Below are 17,612 nucleotides of genomic sequence, written 5' to 3'. Positions count from 1 at the left end.
ACAGTGCTTTGCAAACAGGCACAGCCAACAGTTGCCGCCGCTGCAGAGCGCTACATTCGCAAATAGCAGTAACTGGCATGCCCCATAGAAATTAAGGACCAGAAGCAATCGTCTGCTAATGTTTTGGACATACTAACTTGGCGGCGCTGGCTATAAAGCAGTGCGCAGCGGAAGTCTGTTGCGCCATCTCCCTTTATTATATATACCCCCATGGAGCTACCAGCGAAGCTCCAAAAACTGCATATAATATATGCTGACTGCAGACAAGTTTTTTGGCAGGAAGGTACGATAAATTCTGTATAACAGATTGCACATGTTCGTAACGATGAAAGCGGGATAATAGGTAATTGTCGATAGCAGAGTAGTTACGATGCCGTGGAACGTGAGTGGACGACTTGAGGAAGGTAACGGGTTACAATGTTACATTGTTTGGCTGCTCGCAGCCAAGGTCACAGGGAAAGGACGCCTTGCCGTTCTGTTTTCTGTGGAGCCGAAAGTAGACCCCACAAGCTGTGATTTTTCAGTGTACTGTTTGTTGCTGGGGTGTAGTGCTAACTATATCATAAAAGGGTGCTGTAGGCCTAAGATGCCCCTCCCCCATTTAACGTAGTGTAGTAGCCGCAGACTAAACCATGCTAAACTTCGATGTTATTCCCGACGAAACTTTTCCAACGACAAACAAGGGCTGCGGTAGCCCAGTTGCGGAAAATTTGTGAACTAAATGGCATTATTTGGGATATTTCAGTAAAAATTGCAATGACTTTTACTCGAAGGGAGACATAATTACTTGGTGTACGGTGAACGGCTGTTTTTTCGTAATCTGTATCGGCTTCCAAGGTGATGGTGTGTTTGTGACCTAACAGTACAGCTTAAGTTTCTGCGAATGAAACGAGCAGCAAATATTTTTACAATCGTTATTGTCACACACGTCTGGCGCTTCGGTTAGAATATGTTGCGGTGTCAGAGATAGTGGTGCACCTTTCTACAGGTAATTTGACGACGTATATCGAAGGAGTGCTATTATTTGTCCCCCCAGTCTCGTGTAATCACTTAAAAACTCACTTGACCAACTGCTATTTTCCTTAAAATATTGTTTTATTATTTTTTTTAGTAGTAGATACACATCTTGTTTATTTTTCTGTGATACATCGGTGTCGGACGTCTACTGAAGTTTTACCCACAATAGTTCGAAAGACGGGATATTTGCGAGCAGAGAGGTGACACTTAAATCAGTAAGAATGTTGTTTGTAAGCTGGATACACGAGCGTATGAGACTAAGTGAATGCTGTTTACAAACGACTCCCATCTAGTGATGATGACTTTCAGATTACTTGTCCTAATTGTGATGTTGGTTGTTGGAAAAAAGTCTATTCTTTCATAGCTACTGTACTTCGTGAATCAAAATTGTGTAGTCATTTCCTCGTATATAGCTGTGTCAACTGCAGAAAGTATTTGTGTTATTTAAACAAATCCTTACTAGTGCAATTTTCGAGTTACAGTACTCTCTTCAAACTGTTTTCACAGCGATTATATGGAAAACAGTGTCACCCACGCTCGTTTCTCACAGTGTTTACCCCAGCTGGTCTTATCTTTCGGGAAGATGTTTAATTTATTTCAGACTGCCCATTGGAAGCTTATATTACATAGACGGAAATTTGCGTTAACTGGAAGGAGGGAACCCTTTCTCGTCCCATGCAGCGACGCAGGTAACTTGTATTTTGCCGAAGGTAACTTGAAAAAGTATTACCGGCAGAAGAGGAAAGTGAAATGTTTGCGTGAAGAAAATCAGATAAAAAAGAAGTTTCACCATTTCCGTAAAGGAGAAAGCTGTTTTTAGCCCCATTCAGCGGTCATAGATTTGGAGGTGGCGGACCTAGTATTTGACCAGAGATGAAAATAATGCTACCATGATATGTAACTGCGAATGTTCCTTCAAGGGGTTTAGAGTCCCAGTTATGGTTGCTACAGTCACGCAAAAAGACGTCATTCCTTTAGCGACCCAAATACATTGGCGTGCAGCTGTGCTACACCTGTTAATAACAGACTTCCTCACGGCTTTGTTTCTGATGCTGTTACTCTCTGTAAGAAACAAGTGTAATAACATTTCAAGTCCTGAGTACTTGTCATCACACGAGGGAGGAACAATTCTTAGCTGCCTACATCGTATGTGTAATCTGGTCAGTAAATACACAAATTACTTCCACCATCAGTTGCGATATGCAAAGGCACAGTGTAGCTCTTGCCCCCTAGTGTAATATTTCAGGCTGAAGCCCGAATTCCACCAAAAACTACTTTGAAGTTTAGTTTCCCAGCAGAAGGGGCTAGTAGCTACATCAGACGTTCGTTGGTTGTAAAAGTCATGTATTACAGTCTCTCACATAATAGCCATATGTTGTATGTTTCAGCGTGCTGTGGTAAGATTTTGGCATATGAAGGTATTGTGAACAGTTTCCGCGTATAAACGTACTGTCAGTGTAACATTCAAAATGAAATTGCCACAGTAATTGGAGTAGGTCTCAGTCATTGAATTCTCAATGATAGAGTTGTACAGAATAACAACTGATTTCGGTATCAAGTTGTTTATTGATTAACTTTCTGCATTGATGTGCAGGCTTACGTCTCTCCCAGGCACCATATCTAAATATTGCGCCTATGTAGCCTGCTTTGGAGAGAAGGGTGGGCTATCGCAGCTCACCTTCATCATAGGTGCTTGGCACTATTTTGCTGGAGGATGGTGTAAGATTCCCTTGAAAACCATAAGGACCTGTATTTATCAGTTCCGAGGCTGTTTTGAAGGCTAATGCGTTTCCTGCGTGATATGAGACACCCATTGGTGTTTCCATATTTTTATCTAACCCTTGTATGTCGATTTTGCTTTTGTTTTACATGCATTTTTCCATTGTCTGCTGGATAAAGACCGCCATCGTATTTCTCCATACAGCATGGTTCTAAGCAGCATACATTCACGTTCGTCCCGCAATTTTTTTGTTTTTTTTTTTTGTTATTGTTTTCCACCCCGCTTCCATAGAATATCGTCTGTGTTTTGTCACTCTTGGTTTCCCACCAGTCTGATACCTGACATTTATTTTGCTCTTCCCCTTGTTACTCCGATCACACACAAAGTAGTGACACGACTGCCGTAACATGAAGGATTTGAGTCACGTGGCACACCTGTGTGTCGCTGATAGGAGGTCAGTAGTATGTAGTACAGTGAGCGGCGAATACTGTGTTTGAGTCAGTTTCTGTGTGTTCTGTCTGAAAGCGCGGGAGGCAATTTTTAACAGTGTGTTCAGGAAACAGGAACAACGTGCGTGGATCAAGATCGAAGTGACACGACAGTCTTTGCTTCTGACGCTGCATCCCATCGTCCTTCACGACAGTGTGCGATGCTACACGAGGGACGCCGTGCAGGACCGCCTGCGTACGTGGGGGTGGGGGATATTGGAACATCCAGCGCATTCACCAGATACGAGTCCGTGCGAATACGGTCCGTTCGCGAAAATGAAGGAACCTCTTCGTAGCATGCGCTACAACCCAAAAGAAATCTTTCGTGCCATAGGGCGGTCCTTGAGAGACATCGACAGAGATGGATGCGCAAACGTTGTACGACTCTTACCACCTCTGTGAGGGAAGATGATTGAGATGTGTGGCAATTATATTCAGGACATGTAATATGGTGAACGTCTGGCAAATAAAAAGACTGGTATGAATTATAATCCTGTTGCCATTACTTTTCATTCAACCCATATACATTTCTCCAATTTTGAATGATTTTTCGCGTTAAGCGTCCATGTGTGTGTGTCATAATTAATAATTGCTAACAAACTGTTTTGTAAACATTGTTTTTAGAAACAATGAAAGACTTTTTTAGTTTACCAAGAGAACAAACCATTCTTACTCACCTGCTACTTAAACCTCCTATTTAGTCTGTTTCCAACTGCCATAAATACGGAAATGATCGACAGGCTCAACAATTTCGTTGGTAACTGTTAGTATTTTTTTTTTTTCGTGTTATTAATTCTTGTAGATTTTCGGGCCTACTGTGAAACTTCCTGTATTAAGATACATTGCACTTAGATGCACGCTGCGTGTAAATACTTGCACAAACTGACATACCGCCAATGTAGTGCAAAACACGTAAAGGTATTTCATCGGTGATATTAAATTCTCTCTTACAGAGCAATATTTCCAAATACCAATCCTCTGGCTGTGTAAGCTCCCTCGGCCGTGTGTGCAAGGGATGTAACAGAAGCTTCGTCTCCGTCCCAAAAGTTCGGAACTTTCAATGAAAATTACGCCTCCGGCACCTTTAGTTTTGAAATGAAACTTCAAAGTAGGAGCGGCAACGTTGTCGAAATGTATTACTGTTTCCAGACCTACCTCAGCCCACCACGATGGAACGTCGGTGTTTACTTCTCCATAGGTCTGCCCGCTGTGGGGAGGATTAGAGGACCTGCCTCGGTCCTCCACAGTGGAACGTCGTTGTTTACAATTCGTTTCAGGTCTGCCCACTGTTGGGAGGATTAATGGAATTTCCGTGTTTGACAGAAGAGTATTGGGGTGTGGAAACTGGAAAAACCCCAGAGATAACTCAGATAATGGCTAGAGCTCCAGTCAGCCTTTAATAGCTGACGTGCTGCTCAGTTATTCCTTGCGTGGGCCAGTCTTCATTATTAGGCGCTTCTGAGCCGGAAAGCCTAATAGTTGTGATTAGGAATTATGTAAGTGAAGTCGACGCAAATACTGTGAAACGTAATATTTGCGAGACACGACTATTTCTTTAGGAAGACATTTTAAAATCTTTACACGCCACACAATCTGAATGCAGGAGACTTGAACGTGAAAGAAATATTACACCACCCTCCACATGAGCTGCGCTATGACGGTTCGTTAGACGGAAAGTTGAAAATAGGACACATCGAACCTCAAATGAGTATTATTTGAAACGTCGGTTGCCTTTCATGGCCTTCCGTTTGATCTCGTGATGTACCTTGGGTTTCAGTGTTGAATGCAATTTTGGTGTATTAAGCTATGAGAATTGGTCGTAATTGCTTTTAGTTTTCAATAAACATGAATCACGTGTAACTCTGATTTTTTTATGTATTAAGAATTTGATGTTTTTACACAGTGCTGTTATTCAGAAATGATAGATGCGTAAATACTGCTTCAGACTTTGACTCGGACGAAGCAGTTGCTCTCTCCCATTCTGAACTCGGGTTCGAAGAGAACTGCCTCCAAGACATCCCTAACGTACTTAGAAACGCAAGATCCGCCCGCTATTCGAGAATAGCCTAGCAGCATGCAATATAAAATAATATCCAAAGTCACAAGTTTTTATGTCATGTGTTCAGGAGCCGTGTTTACAGTTTTCAGGTAAGCGGAATACCCGATTATGACAATTCTTTAAAATTTATGCGGACTTAGATATGTGCCTGAGGTAGGAAGTGTCTAAAAAGAAGAAATTGAAGTGGGGGGGGGGGGGAGAGAGAGAGAGAGAGAGAGAGAGAGAGAGAGAGAGAGAATGCTAACACAGATATTTTCCGATACTGCACGTTTATAGAACCAATAAGTGTCTCAGTTTGTGTAGCGTTGTCTCTGTACCTATATTCATTGTGCAAGTAAATAAAGGCAAAAAATTCTGTTAAAATATAAATGTAACAGTAAGTAGTATTAGGACGTGACGCGTATTGAATCAACCATAACGGTCAGGTCACTATTATTAAAATCATACGTATGTGCTCAATGGGTATTTGGCAAGTTGTGTTAAAATACACAAGAAAATTGACTGCACAATGTTCGACAGCGGTGGAGGACTGTTTTTACACACAGCACATTCTTTAGCATCCCGAATAAGAGGAGTCTTGTTCTGTGGTGTGCCCTTTAATATTCATCCACTGTATTGTCTTAAAATTTTCATTAATGTATTTTGAAAAAGTGTGTGTTTGTATAAAAATGAATGTATTATATAGTAATGTGCCCAGTATTTTATCGCAATTTTGAAATTCATGTCTAATTACTGGCCATCTCAAGTACTACTGGATTTGCCTCATTAAATTACGAAGCAGCACCATTTAAAAACACGTTGTCACGTCAGAGAGTACACATCTCGACCGCTCTTTCCAGCATTCGCAAAAAAGGGGGAAAAGGGAGGAGCGGAAAAACCGGAAAGAAAGTTTAAGTTAGATTTGCTAATAATGTTTAGCCACAGAGAAAGTGATTCGTAAAGAGAACCTGCACATTTGTTGAAAATACCCCAGCGTATGCGTCACAACGCAAATCACAAAACTCAACACCTTCAAAGTAAAGGAGAACGCAGGAAGAATGATTCCTCAGTGCACCTGGTTAAAACGACAAAATTATCGGGAATGTCGAAAACTTCAGTCAAGACGCCACTAAGCGTACCATATCAGTTCAGACGATTATTGCAACTAGAAATGTTCCGTATCGGACGGACGTAAAATATTGAATGTGTACTCGTTTTGATATGTTGTATTTAATCTAATTTTTTCTTTTTTAAATGCGAAATTCTTTACATTTCAGTATTGTATCCTTATAAAATTTGGCCTTTCTTACGCCTTTGAAGTAAAAGTATTTTGTAAAATATTGGTGAGTTCCTTTTACCATGCAGGAAAAATGTACCCATCACTAGCGACTCACTTGGAACAATTTGGTATTTGGAAATATCTAGATACGTCATCAGTAAATCTGACAACTGAGATTTTAGTCTAATCACAGTATTATGCATAGTCACTTCTGTGATGTAAAACAAACGTGCTTTGCTCACGGCCCCCTTTCACCGCTTTTACTTTCTTGAGCTTTTTGTACTTCGAATGCGCAGCAGAGTACATGGCGCTAAATTCACACACCAGAACGATCAATGTAGGGCATTTACTGTACGGAAGGCCCCATCAACCTCGAGACGCGGAGTGGAAAAAAAAGCTTGCTCTAGCTGTTTCATTGGAGTAATGAAAATACTGTTACATCCTGAGAGACGGAGCGCGCGATAGCGCCGCCAATACTACCCCAGCATTGCTGGAGAGCAATAGCCAGCCAGCTAGTTCGCTGCGCAGTGAGCCCGGCCTCAATCCAAGGTCACGCCGGCTGCTCGCGGCTGACAGCTGCGCGCTACTCGCCCCCTCAAGGACACGGCAGCGCCTGAGCCACGCAGCACTTGCACGTCCGCCGCACAGCTGTCCCGACACGTGGGTATATTCTGCTGCTGGCAGCCATTTGGCACCCTATGGGAAGCTACACAGAAATATTGTGTGGTTTGTGAATTAGTTGCTTTCCAGTGTCTGATTAATGATGCATACTCAGTTCCAGCCACAAAATAAGACACGACTTTTTTAATATTGGTCGACACGCTTTAATGCGTTGAAAAAAATTGTGTGCCGCCGGTAATTGCGCTGCATCGGAAAATGCAGTCGCAAAATTGCCCAGATGTGTGTCAGCGCTAGTCATATTTTGTTAGAATTTTTATGCAAGTAACCAACGGCGGCTACTACCGCACAGACACTCATTCCCAGTCTGAAGGCTCCCCAAGGTAATGGGATTTACGAAACACTGGGTACGAAAGAACGAGTGAATCGGTAATCCCATCGAAATAAATGAAAGCTACTAATCCTGTTACATCCTTAAGAGACAGTGATAAAGAAAATAAATCTGTTGATTTCAATACATAGCAAGGAGTTAACAGAAGTAAATCAATCACTGAAATGTATCTTTAAAATCACTGACATCGCAGTTCAGAACGTGCCTGCTTTTCTAGCTTTATATCTCCTAGAGGACAAACACTAAATATTGATTGGAGTTGCACTTCCTCCATATACGAAGATGAATTGCATTGACTGTTCCGTTGGTTCTTGGTAGAATATTTTATACTTTGCGAATGAAACACACAAAACACTGGTGTAATACTTCACAGTATTTATTATTCACGAACCTGTTTTCGGCTGTTATGCCAGCATCAGGTTCAAAGATAAATATTCTATTTAGTGCTGGATCAAAGATTTTAAACTAGTACAACTACAGAGTATCTCCATTTTCAGAGAAAAAAATTTAATGTTAGAATTAAGAGGCCTGCACACGTTCAATATTTATTGACAACAGTAGTTTGTCAGGCCTTCAGTATATTGAAGCGACCTCACACCATCAATAATATTGACAAAAAATGTCAATTAATGCAGTTTTAAAAGGTTAAGATGTTGAAAACCCAAAAGAAAGTGATAGCTGCAATTACATTAGTAATGGCTTGCAGGCGACAGAAAAAAGGAAGAATGGGTCTGTGAATGGTTTGAAAGAAAGGAGCAATTTGTCACGTTAATTTACTGACACACAAGACGCACGGGCCTGAAGGATTTCATAAATGAGGTTACCTTCCGTTAGGAACATGGGTGCACTCAGCGACTGTGATGTAATTTACAAATGATAGGGCATATCAATCAATCATCCTTTTTTGCAGGTTTTATTTGGCAAATCTAGATTTTGGCTAGTGCCTAAACATTATCAATGCATTATTTCATTGCATCAATGCATGGCAGTTCCCTGTTGTTCGGGTGTCTGCCATAGTTCTTTCAAGATTATACTATGAAATAATGCATTAATAATGGCTAGGCGCTAGCCGAAATCTAGATTTGCCAAATAAAACCTGCAAAAAAGAATGACTGATTGCTGTGGTCTATCATTTGTAGATTTCATAAACTATATTCTGAGGAATCCTGCATCGTACAGCAAGGTATTACGTTGATGCAAGATAAAATAGAGAAACGGAATACATTAATGAGTGAGGTAATCAATGTAGATGGGAGATTAGGAGTAACTTTTGAGATTTCTGGTGACAAGCAGGTATTTTGAATGCTCGAACTTCTGTTTCTGTAATATCAGCAAACACAGTAAAATCCTATGGAAACCGGTGAAGCAGTTATATCTGCCTGGGAAAGATATGTTCAGGCAATTAGCATAAAAACTTCTTTTTACTGTAATTATTTGGTGAAATGTGGAAAGCAAATTGAAGAACTGTACTAAAGGTAGAGTTTTAATGTCAGCAGTTTCAGTACACCTTGCCATGCATGATCTTTTGTTTGTACTGACGCTACTTATGTGAAGGTGACTTATTTCCTCATTTGTCTTTTACACAAACATACCATGTCTCATGTGCACATGTGCTGTAGATAACTACCAAGTTCCCAAAATTTTATTCTTAACTAATGATACAATTAACTAGGATTCTTTTTTTATTTTATTTGCAATATTATTATTGTTTATTCCTACTGTTTTTATTTTTTGTACTCAAGTGCAATCTTGTAAGGGCATCCTCACCTAGCCCAGACATGTGTGTTACAATACAGAGAAATCTTGTTGTTCAGTTTTTGTTGTGTGGCATCTACATATAAAAAAAGTTTTAACACTTCACTCATTGGTATTTTGTCTTCCACAGAAAATGCCAGTACACAAGCTCAGCCACCATTTGTCATGAAGATGACACAGGACCGAAGATACACAAATCAGCGTGTGAGTTCCACAGTTTTAAAATTACTGTTTTATAGTTATGATTACTGTAAAATTTTTAGTACCACCGTGTATGGCATTACCAAGAATGCTGTTCTGCAGGGAATATCAGGAAACTCACTGAGAAGTAATTGATGCTATGACATCAACCAAGAAATAATGGTATGGAAAGACTACTCTCTTACAAAGTTTTGCCTCGCTTTTGTGGAGAATTACTGTAATGGTTTAACAGTTACTGGCTGGGTTTGGATAGAGGAATTTGTGTATAGTTAATTTGGTGGTTGGGGGAGGGGGGGGGGGTTCTTCCTTGCCTTTAGAAGGAGACCCTAAACTGGGTAGGTTGTTCTTAATGATCAGCCAGCTACGTTTTAAGATCAGCTGTAAATTTATATGTGGCAGTGGTATGTACATGCTGTGATGAGCATAAACAATTGTCTTCTTTTCCCAACATAGGAAAAGTTATGCTGAAGTCTTTGTCTCTGAGCAAGATACTCTGTCTTAAGAATGTACGGTTTAATTTTCATAATTTTTCTCTTATTGGAATTCATATGATGATATTAACACAGCCAGCAAAAGTTTGGTTAAAGTAGACCTATAAATATGTGACATTATTATTATTATTATTATTATTATTATACATTTTACATAATTTTGTTCAGCTTTGGAGCGCAATTGAACTTATTTCGCTGATTACCTATCATTCTTCTTCTTCTCCTCCTCTTCCTCCTCCCAAAATCTCGTCTTTCCACTGTGTTTTATCTAAGATTCTTGTGTCCATGTCTTCTTAGGTTTAACACTTGGTGTGGTTTTGAACTGATGCTTGTCAATTAAGGTACTGACAGCAGCTCTGTTCTGTAGAATTTTGTTTGCAGTGCCAATTTCCTGAAGATATTTTTTATTTTTAAGTATCCAGTTGTTTTCAACGTACCGGGAAAGAGCAAGCTAGAGAATCCTTTTGGTCAATTTTATTATTGTTCATTCTGTGAATGTCAGAATATGGCCATAAAATTTCAGTCTTCTCTTCCTGAATGCGTGTGAGATTTTCTCCAAAAGTTTGATACAGCTCATTAGACTTCTGTCTATCCAGATTTCCTCAACACAGACCATACCAAAAATTTTCGTTAGTATTTTTCGTTCTTCTTTTTCTGTGTCTTTACTGATTTGCCCCCAGTGACTACAGACTGTGATGAATATATCGCTTCATATTTAACAACAGTGATTTGTTTTAATTTTGCATTATGAGACATTGATTTTTCATTGCACCTCTTTTGTGTAATTCTATACACATTTTTTAGATAAAGAATCTACTCACCAATCTACTTCCCACCTGTATGGTAAGTCTCCACCTCCACTGACTCAATGTTCTGGGTGACTCCCAAAATCTACCCCTCAAAATCTACCCCTTTTCCTAGACCTCTCCAGCCCTTTTTATTTTCACCCTTCTTCCTTCGGCTTCAACCCTTCTGCCTGAAGAAGGAGCCACTGGCTCTGAAATCATGCTATCATAACAGTCTTTTATGTGTGTGTTCTGCCGCTTTTTGGTGAGTAGATTTTTTATCTGTCCAACTAAATAATTTTGTCTGTAAGCTGTTTGTAATTTAATGCTTCTTTCTTTACAATTTAATCCAGAGGTTTGGGTACCTGTAACAACATTTGCTGGTTGTATCTTTGTCCTTAGTATCTTAATTTTCTAATACAGTGAATTTGTTCTAATTGATTTATACATTGCTCATAACCTCAAATCTCTACATTTACTCTGCATCATAAGGTTCTGTTATCACCTTTCATACTGAGTTTGTTTAGGATCTTACCATTCTGTAAAGTTTCCTTGTTTGGTAAAATATTGTCAGTTCCACATGTAGCCTCGCTCGTCTTTCTCAAGTTAATTTTCTTCTGGAAAAATGTGTTAATGACAAAGTAATAGTATGTCTCAGCAAATTTTTTGAAAGTACGTTGTCTTTTGTTTCCAATATTATATTTGAAGAGTTGCTCGTTAGTTTTTGACCCATTTTTTGCATTAAATTTCCCCTTAACTGGTAGCATCCCCCTCCCCACCCACGCACCCACCCACCTCCCTACAGTAACGCGTGTCTTCAATTGGATACAAGCACATTGGTGATACTTTCGAATAATTTTCATAAAATATATTTTGTCTATTTTTAAAGTAATTCTTGCCCTTATGAAATTCCTTACATGTTTTTGACCTATACTTCTCTTAAAATGAGAAATGTTTCACTAACATAATTTGTGTCCTCTTGTTTGAATAAGACTTCTGACTGGCAAATGAGACTCCAAATAGGAAAGGGGAAAAATGCGCGATACTAAGTCAATCTTAATTTTCAGGAAGGCAGTTTCACTGATGTGGATGACTGGCCAACATTGGGACGTTCAGAGGTAAATTTTATTTTAGTAACACACTATACTGGCATTTTACTTATTATTGATGGTATGAATCAAACTTGCTAAAGTCACTTTTTGAGCATACACTGTGTATCATTAAAATGAAGTGTGTCAACTCTTCATGGTCATAAAAAAATTGTGTTTTAAAATACACATGCCAAAATCTCATAAAATTATTGGCACAATTTCATTGTTGTCATGTCATTGGTTCGAAAACCACAACAACACCAAACAGTATGTACATTAGAAGTCAGCGTAATCAATCTATAATTACCATTTCCCACATAATAATTAAAATGGGCTTTACTGTTTTTGTGCATGGTTTGTAAGTCTCAAGATAGAGGTGGCAGTGGTATCTACATGCTGTGATGAGATTAAACAATTGTCTTCTTTTCCCAACATAGGAAGAGTTATGCTGAAATCAATGTCTCTGAGCAAGATACCGTACTGCTTGCCTAGTGGGACTGCAGTTGACTTCTGTATAGTTTCAGATTGAATTCTGTTTCGTCTTTCTGTGTTCACTTGCCTTTGACCATAGCTGTAACCTTGTTTTTAAGAAAGTATGATACTTCGCCAATCACATAATTTATTGAAAAACTTCCATAACACAGACTAAACAACCATTAAAGGAGAGTTATTGAAAATGTTCCTTGCCTTGTCTTTTAGGATGTTGCAGAATTGTGAAATCTTGCGAACATTTAGTGGTGTACAGGAGTTAAATTATGCAACGTAATCTATCACTGATTTGAGTTCGTAGCATTACATACATGAGTGAGGTTATTCGTAACAGGAGCCCACATTTACAATATGACAGACGCAGTCCACTGCCCAAAAGAATTTTACTAACTAATTGATTCCTGCCAATAACGGGGAAGGTGTATTAGATATTACAAGGTCCCTGATACCTGCAACTGCCTATTGGTATAGTTTCATTGCTGCCAATGTAATATCTTTTACTTCTTTTATCCTCAACTTTACCACAGACTTTACTGTGAAGATTAAGTGATTTCTTTTCAAGCACAACTATGAAAAGCAGATTGAATCAGATATTCCCATTTTCTTTAATAAAATTGCATCTGATTCTAAGGTATTGCTTTCCTAGCTGTCTTCTAAGTTACACAATAATGTTGTTATATATGTGCTCCAAGTACTACCTGTTTGTTATAATGTACAATATTTCACATCAAGACTACACATTCATGATAAATGACATGTAAATTAGTTTCCCTGAAAAATCAAAATAGTGTAAAGGATTGTTTTAGAAGGAAACAAGTTGCTCCCACATCTCTCTCTCTCTCTCTCTCTCTCTCTCTCTCTCTCTCTCTCTCTGTGTGTGTGTGTGTGTGTGTGTGTGTGTGTGTGTGTGTGTGTGTGTGTGTGTGTGTGTTTGTTTTCCCATCGCCTCAATTACAGATTTCTTTTCAAGTGGATTTTTTTGACTGCAGCAGTATTCTTTACTCTCTGTTTGGCTGCTAGTGATTGGGAAACAGGGTGAGAAAAATATTTTTACATAGAAAATTTTATGGTGGATACATTATCTTGACTAACTTACCAACAGATGTGCAACATGGATCCACATCTACTTGCTTGCTTGTGTTTCATGAACAGTTCATAGGCAGCCATACTTGGAAACAATGTAATGTACGTGTTATTGCCTACAGTATAAGTACATTACATGCTCCACCTGATCAAAATACTCTACCACCTTCATTGTATATAGTGATTCCTTCGATATTCAGGTCACACATCTTCAAGGTTGTACCTATTGTCAAATTTTGAGGTAGTAACAATAGGTACAACTTCGAAAATGTGATCTGCTTTGATATTAGAAAAGTAGCTGGGCCAGAATGGAGCGCAAATGCTCATGCTCTTTGTACTGTTGCATTGGCATCGGTTTACAGTAGAGAACTGTGCTCCAATCTGGGAGAACTGTGCAAATGCCTGCAAAGCTGATGATAGGCTAAATCGGGCAATGAGAATAATTAGCAGCACTACTAAATCAGCACCACTTCAGTGGCTGTCATGTTATGTAATATTGCACCACCATCAATTGGGCAAAAAGCAGCTGTAAGTGTATTCCAAGAGTGTGCAGCTACAGAATGTACCTGCCAGCACATTTAACCCTAGGACTCACTGGGGTCATAGGTGACCCCAATAATCTTTACTATGGATAAAATAATATTTTTATTTCTTGTAAAAATCCAGAATTTTATGACTTTTACCACACAGTATTGTAGTTCTCTCACAAAAATTTTTAGAGCGCTTGACGCAACATTTAAATCAATAATCAACAAAAACTGCTGTTGGGGTCAATTATGACCCCAGATAGATTATATGTAACATTCATGGAATGTATAGATTATCAACTATCAATCTCTTTCTTAGGTATTTTGTGTTGGTAACACTGAATTCAGGTGTTATTCAGGTGTTACTCAGAACTAATCTCAAACTGGAAGTTCGTTTGTATGTTTGTTGTTGCAGTGTAATTTCAGCATGGATGGAATACGTTTTGCTCCTGGCTATAGTGTAGAACAAGCTATGGAAGACTTATTTCGTAGCAGTAATGATTCAGAAGGTAGTGACGCCGAAGATGTTGGAATAGAGACACAGGTAGACCAAAGTGATGAAATTTGTTTACATGAATTAGAAGAAAATGATATTCTTGCTGAAAATGATGACAGTGGAGAAGATGAAAGTGCAGTACTGGTAAGCAGGGGTCGGGATATTGCATGGAGTACAAAAGAACCATCAATTCGTAGTTTTCCAATCCGCAACATACGATGATTTTCAGCAGGTATTCCTAGTACAGTTAGTGTTAGCTCAGCTGTTGACTGTTTCAGGCAGTTTATTACTAATGAATTGCTGGATATAATAGTTCAGTTCACAAATCAACGAGGAAATGAATTGAAAGTGTCTGGAAAATTAGTTGACTGGCGTGATACAGACAGATGTGAGCTTCTTTCATTTTTAGGCTTGCTGATTCTGTATGGCGTACAGAAGAGCCGGGGGAAACCTATTGACGAATTTTGGGACTCTGAATATGGCACTCCTCTATTCCGTGCTACTATGTCGAGGAGGCGATATCAGGACATTCTGCGTTCACTTCGTTTTGACGACCGCATCACAAGACTTGAAAGGAAAGAGAGGACTGGAAATAAGGCTGAAGCTGTACAGGAAATATTTGATTTGCTTGCCGTGCAATGTCAAACATCATTTATACCTTCCAGCAACATTACTGTTAATGAACATCTTTGCGTATACAGAGGTCTGTGCAGTTTCAAGGTCTACATTCCTTCAAAGCCAGGAAAGTATGGCATCAAGATATGGTGCGCAGTAGACTGTGAACATGGTTATCTGACAAATCTTCAAATGTACACTGGAAGGAGTGGTGATGTGAGAGAAGTGAATCAAGGCAAGAGAGTGGTCTTAGATTTAGTGCGTCATCCGGCTGGCAGTGGTAGGAATATTACCACTGACAATTTTTTCACAAGCTATGACCTTGGCCGAGAATTGTTGAAAATGAAATTGACACGTGTAGGTACTCTACGTTCTACAAGAAAAGAAGTCCCAAAAGAGTTTTTGCCTTCGAAAACTAGGGAAGAATGCACTACCAGATTTGCATACAGTGGTAAAACCCTATTAGTTTCGTATGTTCCAAAGAGAAATAAGGCTGTGCTACTCCTGTCAACTCAACATCAATCATTTGAAGTGCCCAAAGAAAACAACTTGAAACGAAAACCAGAACTAGTGTTGTATTACAACTCAACAAAATCAGGTGTTGATACGCTAGATCAAATGAGCTCTTACTCTTCTGTGAAAAAGGGTACAAAACGTTGGCCATTAGCAGTATTTTATGATCTTGTCGATCTAGCTGCACTCAATGCCTATAGACTCTTCTGTGTTGCTGTTGAAAAAACAGAGACACGTCTTTTTCTAATGAAGTTGGCCAAAGAAATGGCAAAGCCCCAAGTGGAATGTCATTTGAGTTTACCACAAGCAAGGAACAAGGATATTATTAGCAGTATCAAACGGTGTGGATTTGATGATCTGTTAGACAGTGGACATCCAGACGTAATACCCGACAATCAGAAGAGAAAGCGAGGCAGACGCTGCATTTGCCCCCGATCAAGGGACACAAAATACAGTTCAACATGCAAAAAGTGTAACAAATTTGTTTGCAAGGAACATTCTGAAATAGTTACTACTTGCAAAATATGTGCATATGACTATGGTACGGATTCCGGTTAGAATTATGTTTCCTGTTGAGTTGTTCATCACATTTTCTGTAAATTTGAAGCCATTGTGAAACATTTATGAGTGAAACAAATTATGACTTAGAGTAATATTGTAACTTCTGATATGTAATTACTCTGCCATATGTAATTTAATTCTACTATGTACATACCTGTTAAAAAAGCTGTGAAATGTGTCTCAATAATAAATAAAATCTAAACAAACAGTATTAAACGACAGTACGTTGTCCTCTGAATGACTAGTACACACAGTCAATTATATATTGATTGGGGTCATGTATGACCCCAGATCGAGTACTTGGGAAATTTTAGCAGAGTGAGTCCTAGGGTTAATCCAGAAAACTAGCCTGACCAATGCAAGATGCACCTCTGATATATGATGTGTGTCAAGAATGGAGAGATGTTTTGCAGAAGGTTACTCCACCAGATTGTCACCTTGATACTTGATCCCACAAACTGTGTAAATGTGTTTGGTCTCCTCAGGAAACTCTGGGCAACTCTGTATCATTTCTGTAAAGGGATGGAAGTTATGGTGGTGCCTGTTTATATGATGGGGGATTCAAGGACATATGACGTCTCACTGTGCAGACACACTGATTTGATTGAAGTGTTTAAGTAAATTTCCTGTTGTACTCGGTAAACTGCATTTGTTGACACAAGAATCTGAGGACTGTTTCGGTCTAGATATTGAGTTATAAAATTGTGAAGTGCTTGCTTTTGTATTGTGTTTGTTTTTATACTATATATTTATGTATATTCAACCATTTATATAAGACTGTAAAAGGACCAGGAAATTTATTTATTATTATTATAAAAATAAATAGCTAGCCACTTTGTTCTACAGAAAGGGGAGGTATATAAGAAACTACATTGTATCTGAACAAGTATGTTGTGGTGAGGAGAAAGCAAGCAAGCAACAAACACCCTTCATACAGACTTCTACAGAAAGATCAGTGCGGCAAGGGAGCGAGCCTATGTGCACATGCATTGTAGCCGCCTTGTGTGTTCAGTATGAAATGTGTACAAAAGTGGGATACACTGTGGATAAGGGAGCTACTTTTTGAGAAGAAATTCATATGTAAAGTCCAGAATGGACCAGATACAAATTTGTTAATTAGTGTGCCTTAATGAAACAGTACCCAATACGACAAAATAAAGCATAACATTCAGCAGTTGCTACTGAAGTGTTTACTTGATGTGTTTCGGTTCCAATGATACTGTTTACTAATTAAAATTATGAAGTTTCCCAGTACTGTGACCAGGACTTATTATTTACAAGGAAGATTCATTTTAATTTTTTATGTCGTTCAATATCTGTCCATGCCATAATTTTCTTTGGCCGATTTTCACATGTCCTCATATTGTCTTATCAGTCATACATTTGGTTATTGTCTGTGCTTGTTGTCATTAAAACTTAACATGGTTGATTGCCATTTAAATTTTCAATTCACT

General features: G+C 38.9%; 1 protein-coding gene across 5 annotated transcripts in view; it reads left to right on the top strand.

The window, feature by feature from the left end:
- LOC124805073 (la-related protein 1) overlaps positions 1–17,612 on the top strand; it is a 148,480-nt gene that overhangs the window by 33,530 nt on the left and 97,338 nt on the right. For 4 of the 5 annotated variants that reach the window (XM_047265502.1, XM_047265500.1, XM_047265504.1 and 1 more), the window contains 2 exons: positions 9,437–9,510; positions 11,851–11,901. In XM_047265502.1, coding sequence (XP_047121458.1) covers positions 9,437–9,510; positions 11,851–11,901 — 125 coding nt within the window. Of the gene's footprint in view, positions 1–2,157; positions 2,178–9,436; positions 9,511–11,850; positions 11,902–17,612 lie in introns of those variants that run through there. The other variant, XM_047265505.1, reaches the window with a different exon arrangement.

Source organism: Schistocerca piceifrons, chromosome 7 (genome assembly GCF_021461385.2).
Source record: "Schistocerca piceifrons isolate TAMUIC-IGC-003096 chromosome 7, iqSchPice1.1, whole genome shotgun sequence".
NCBI lineage: Eukaryota > Metazoa > Arthropoda > Insecta > Orthoptera > Acrididae > Schistocerca > Schistocerca piceifrons.
This window is presented reverse-complemented; position numbering and strand designations above follow the sequence as displayed.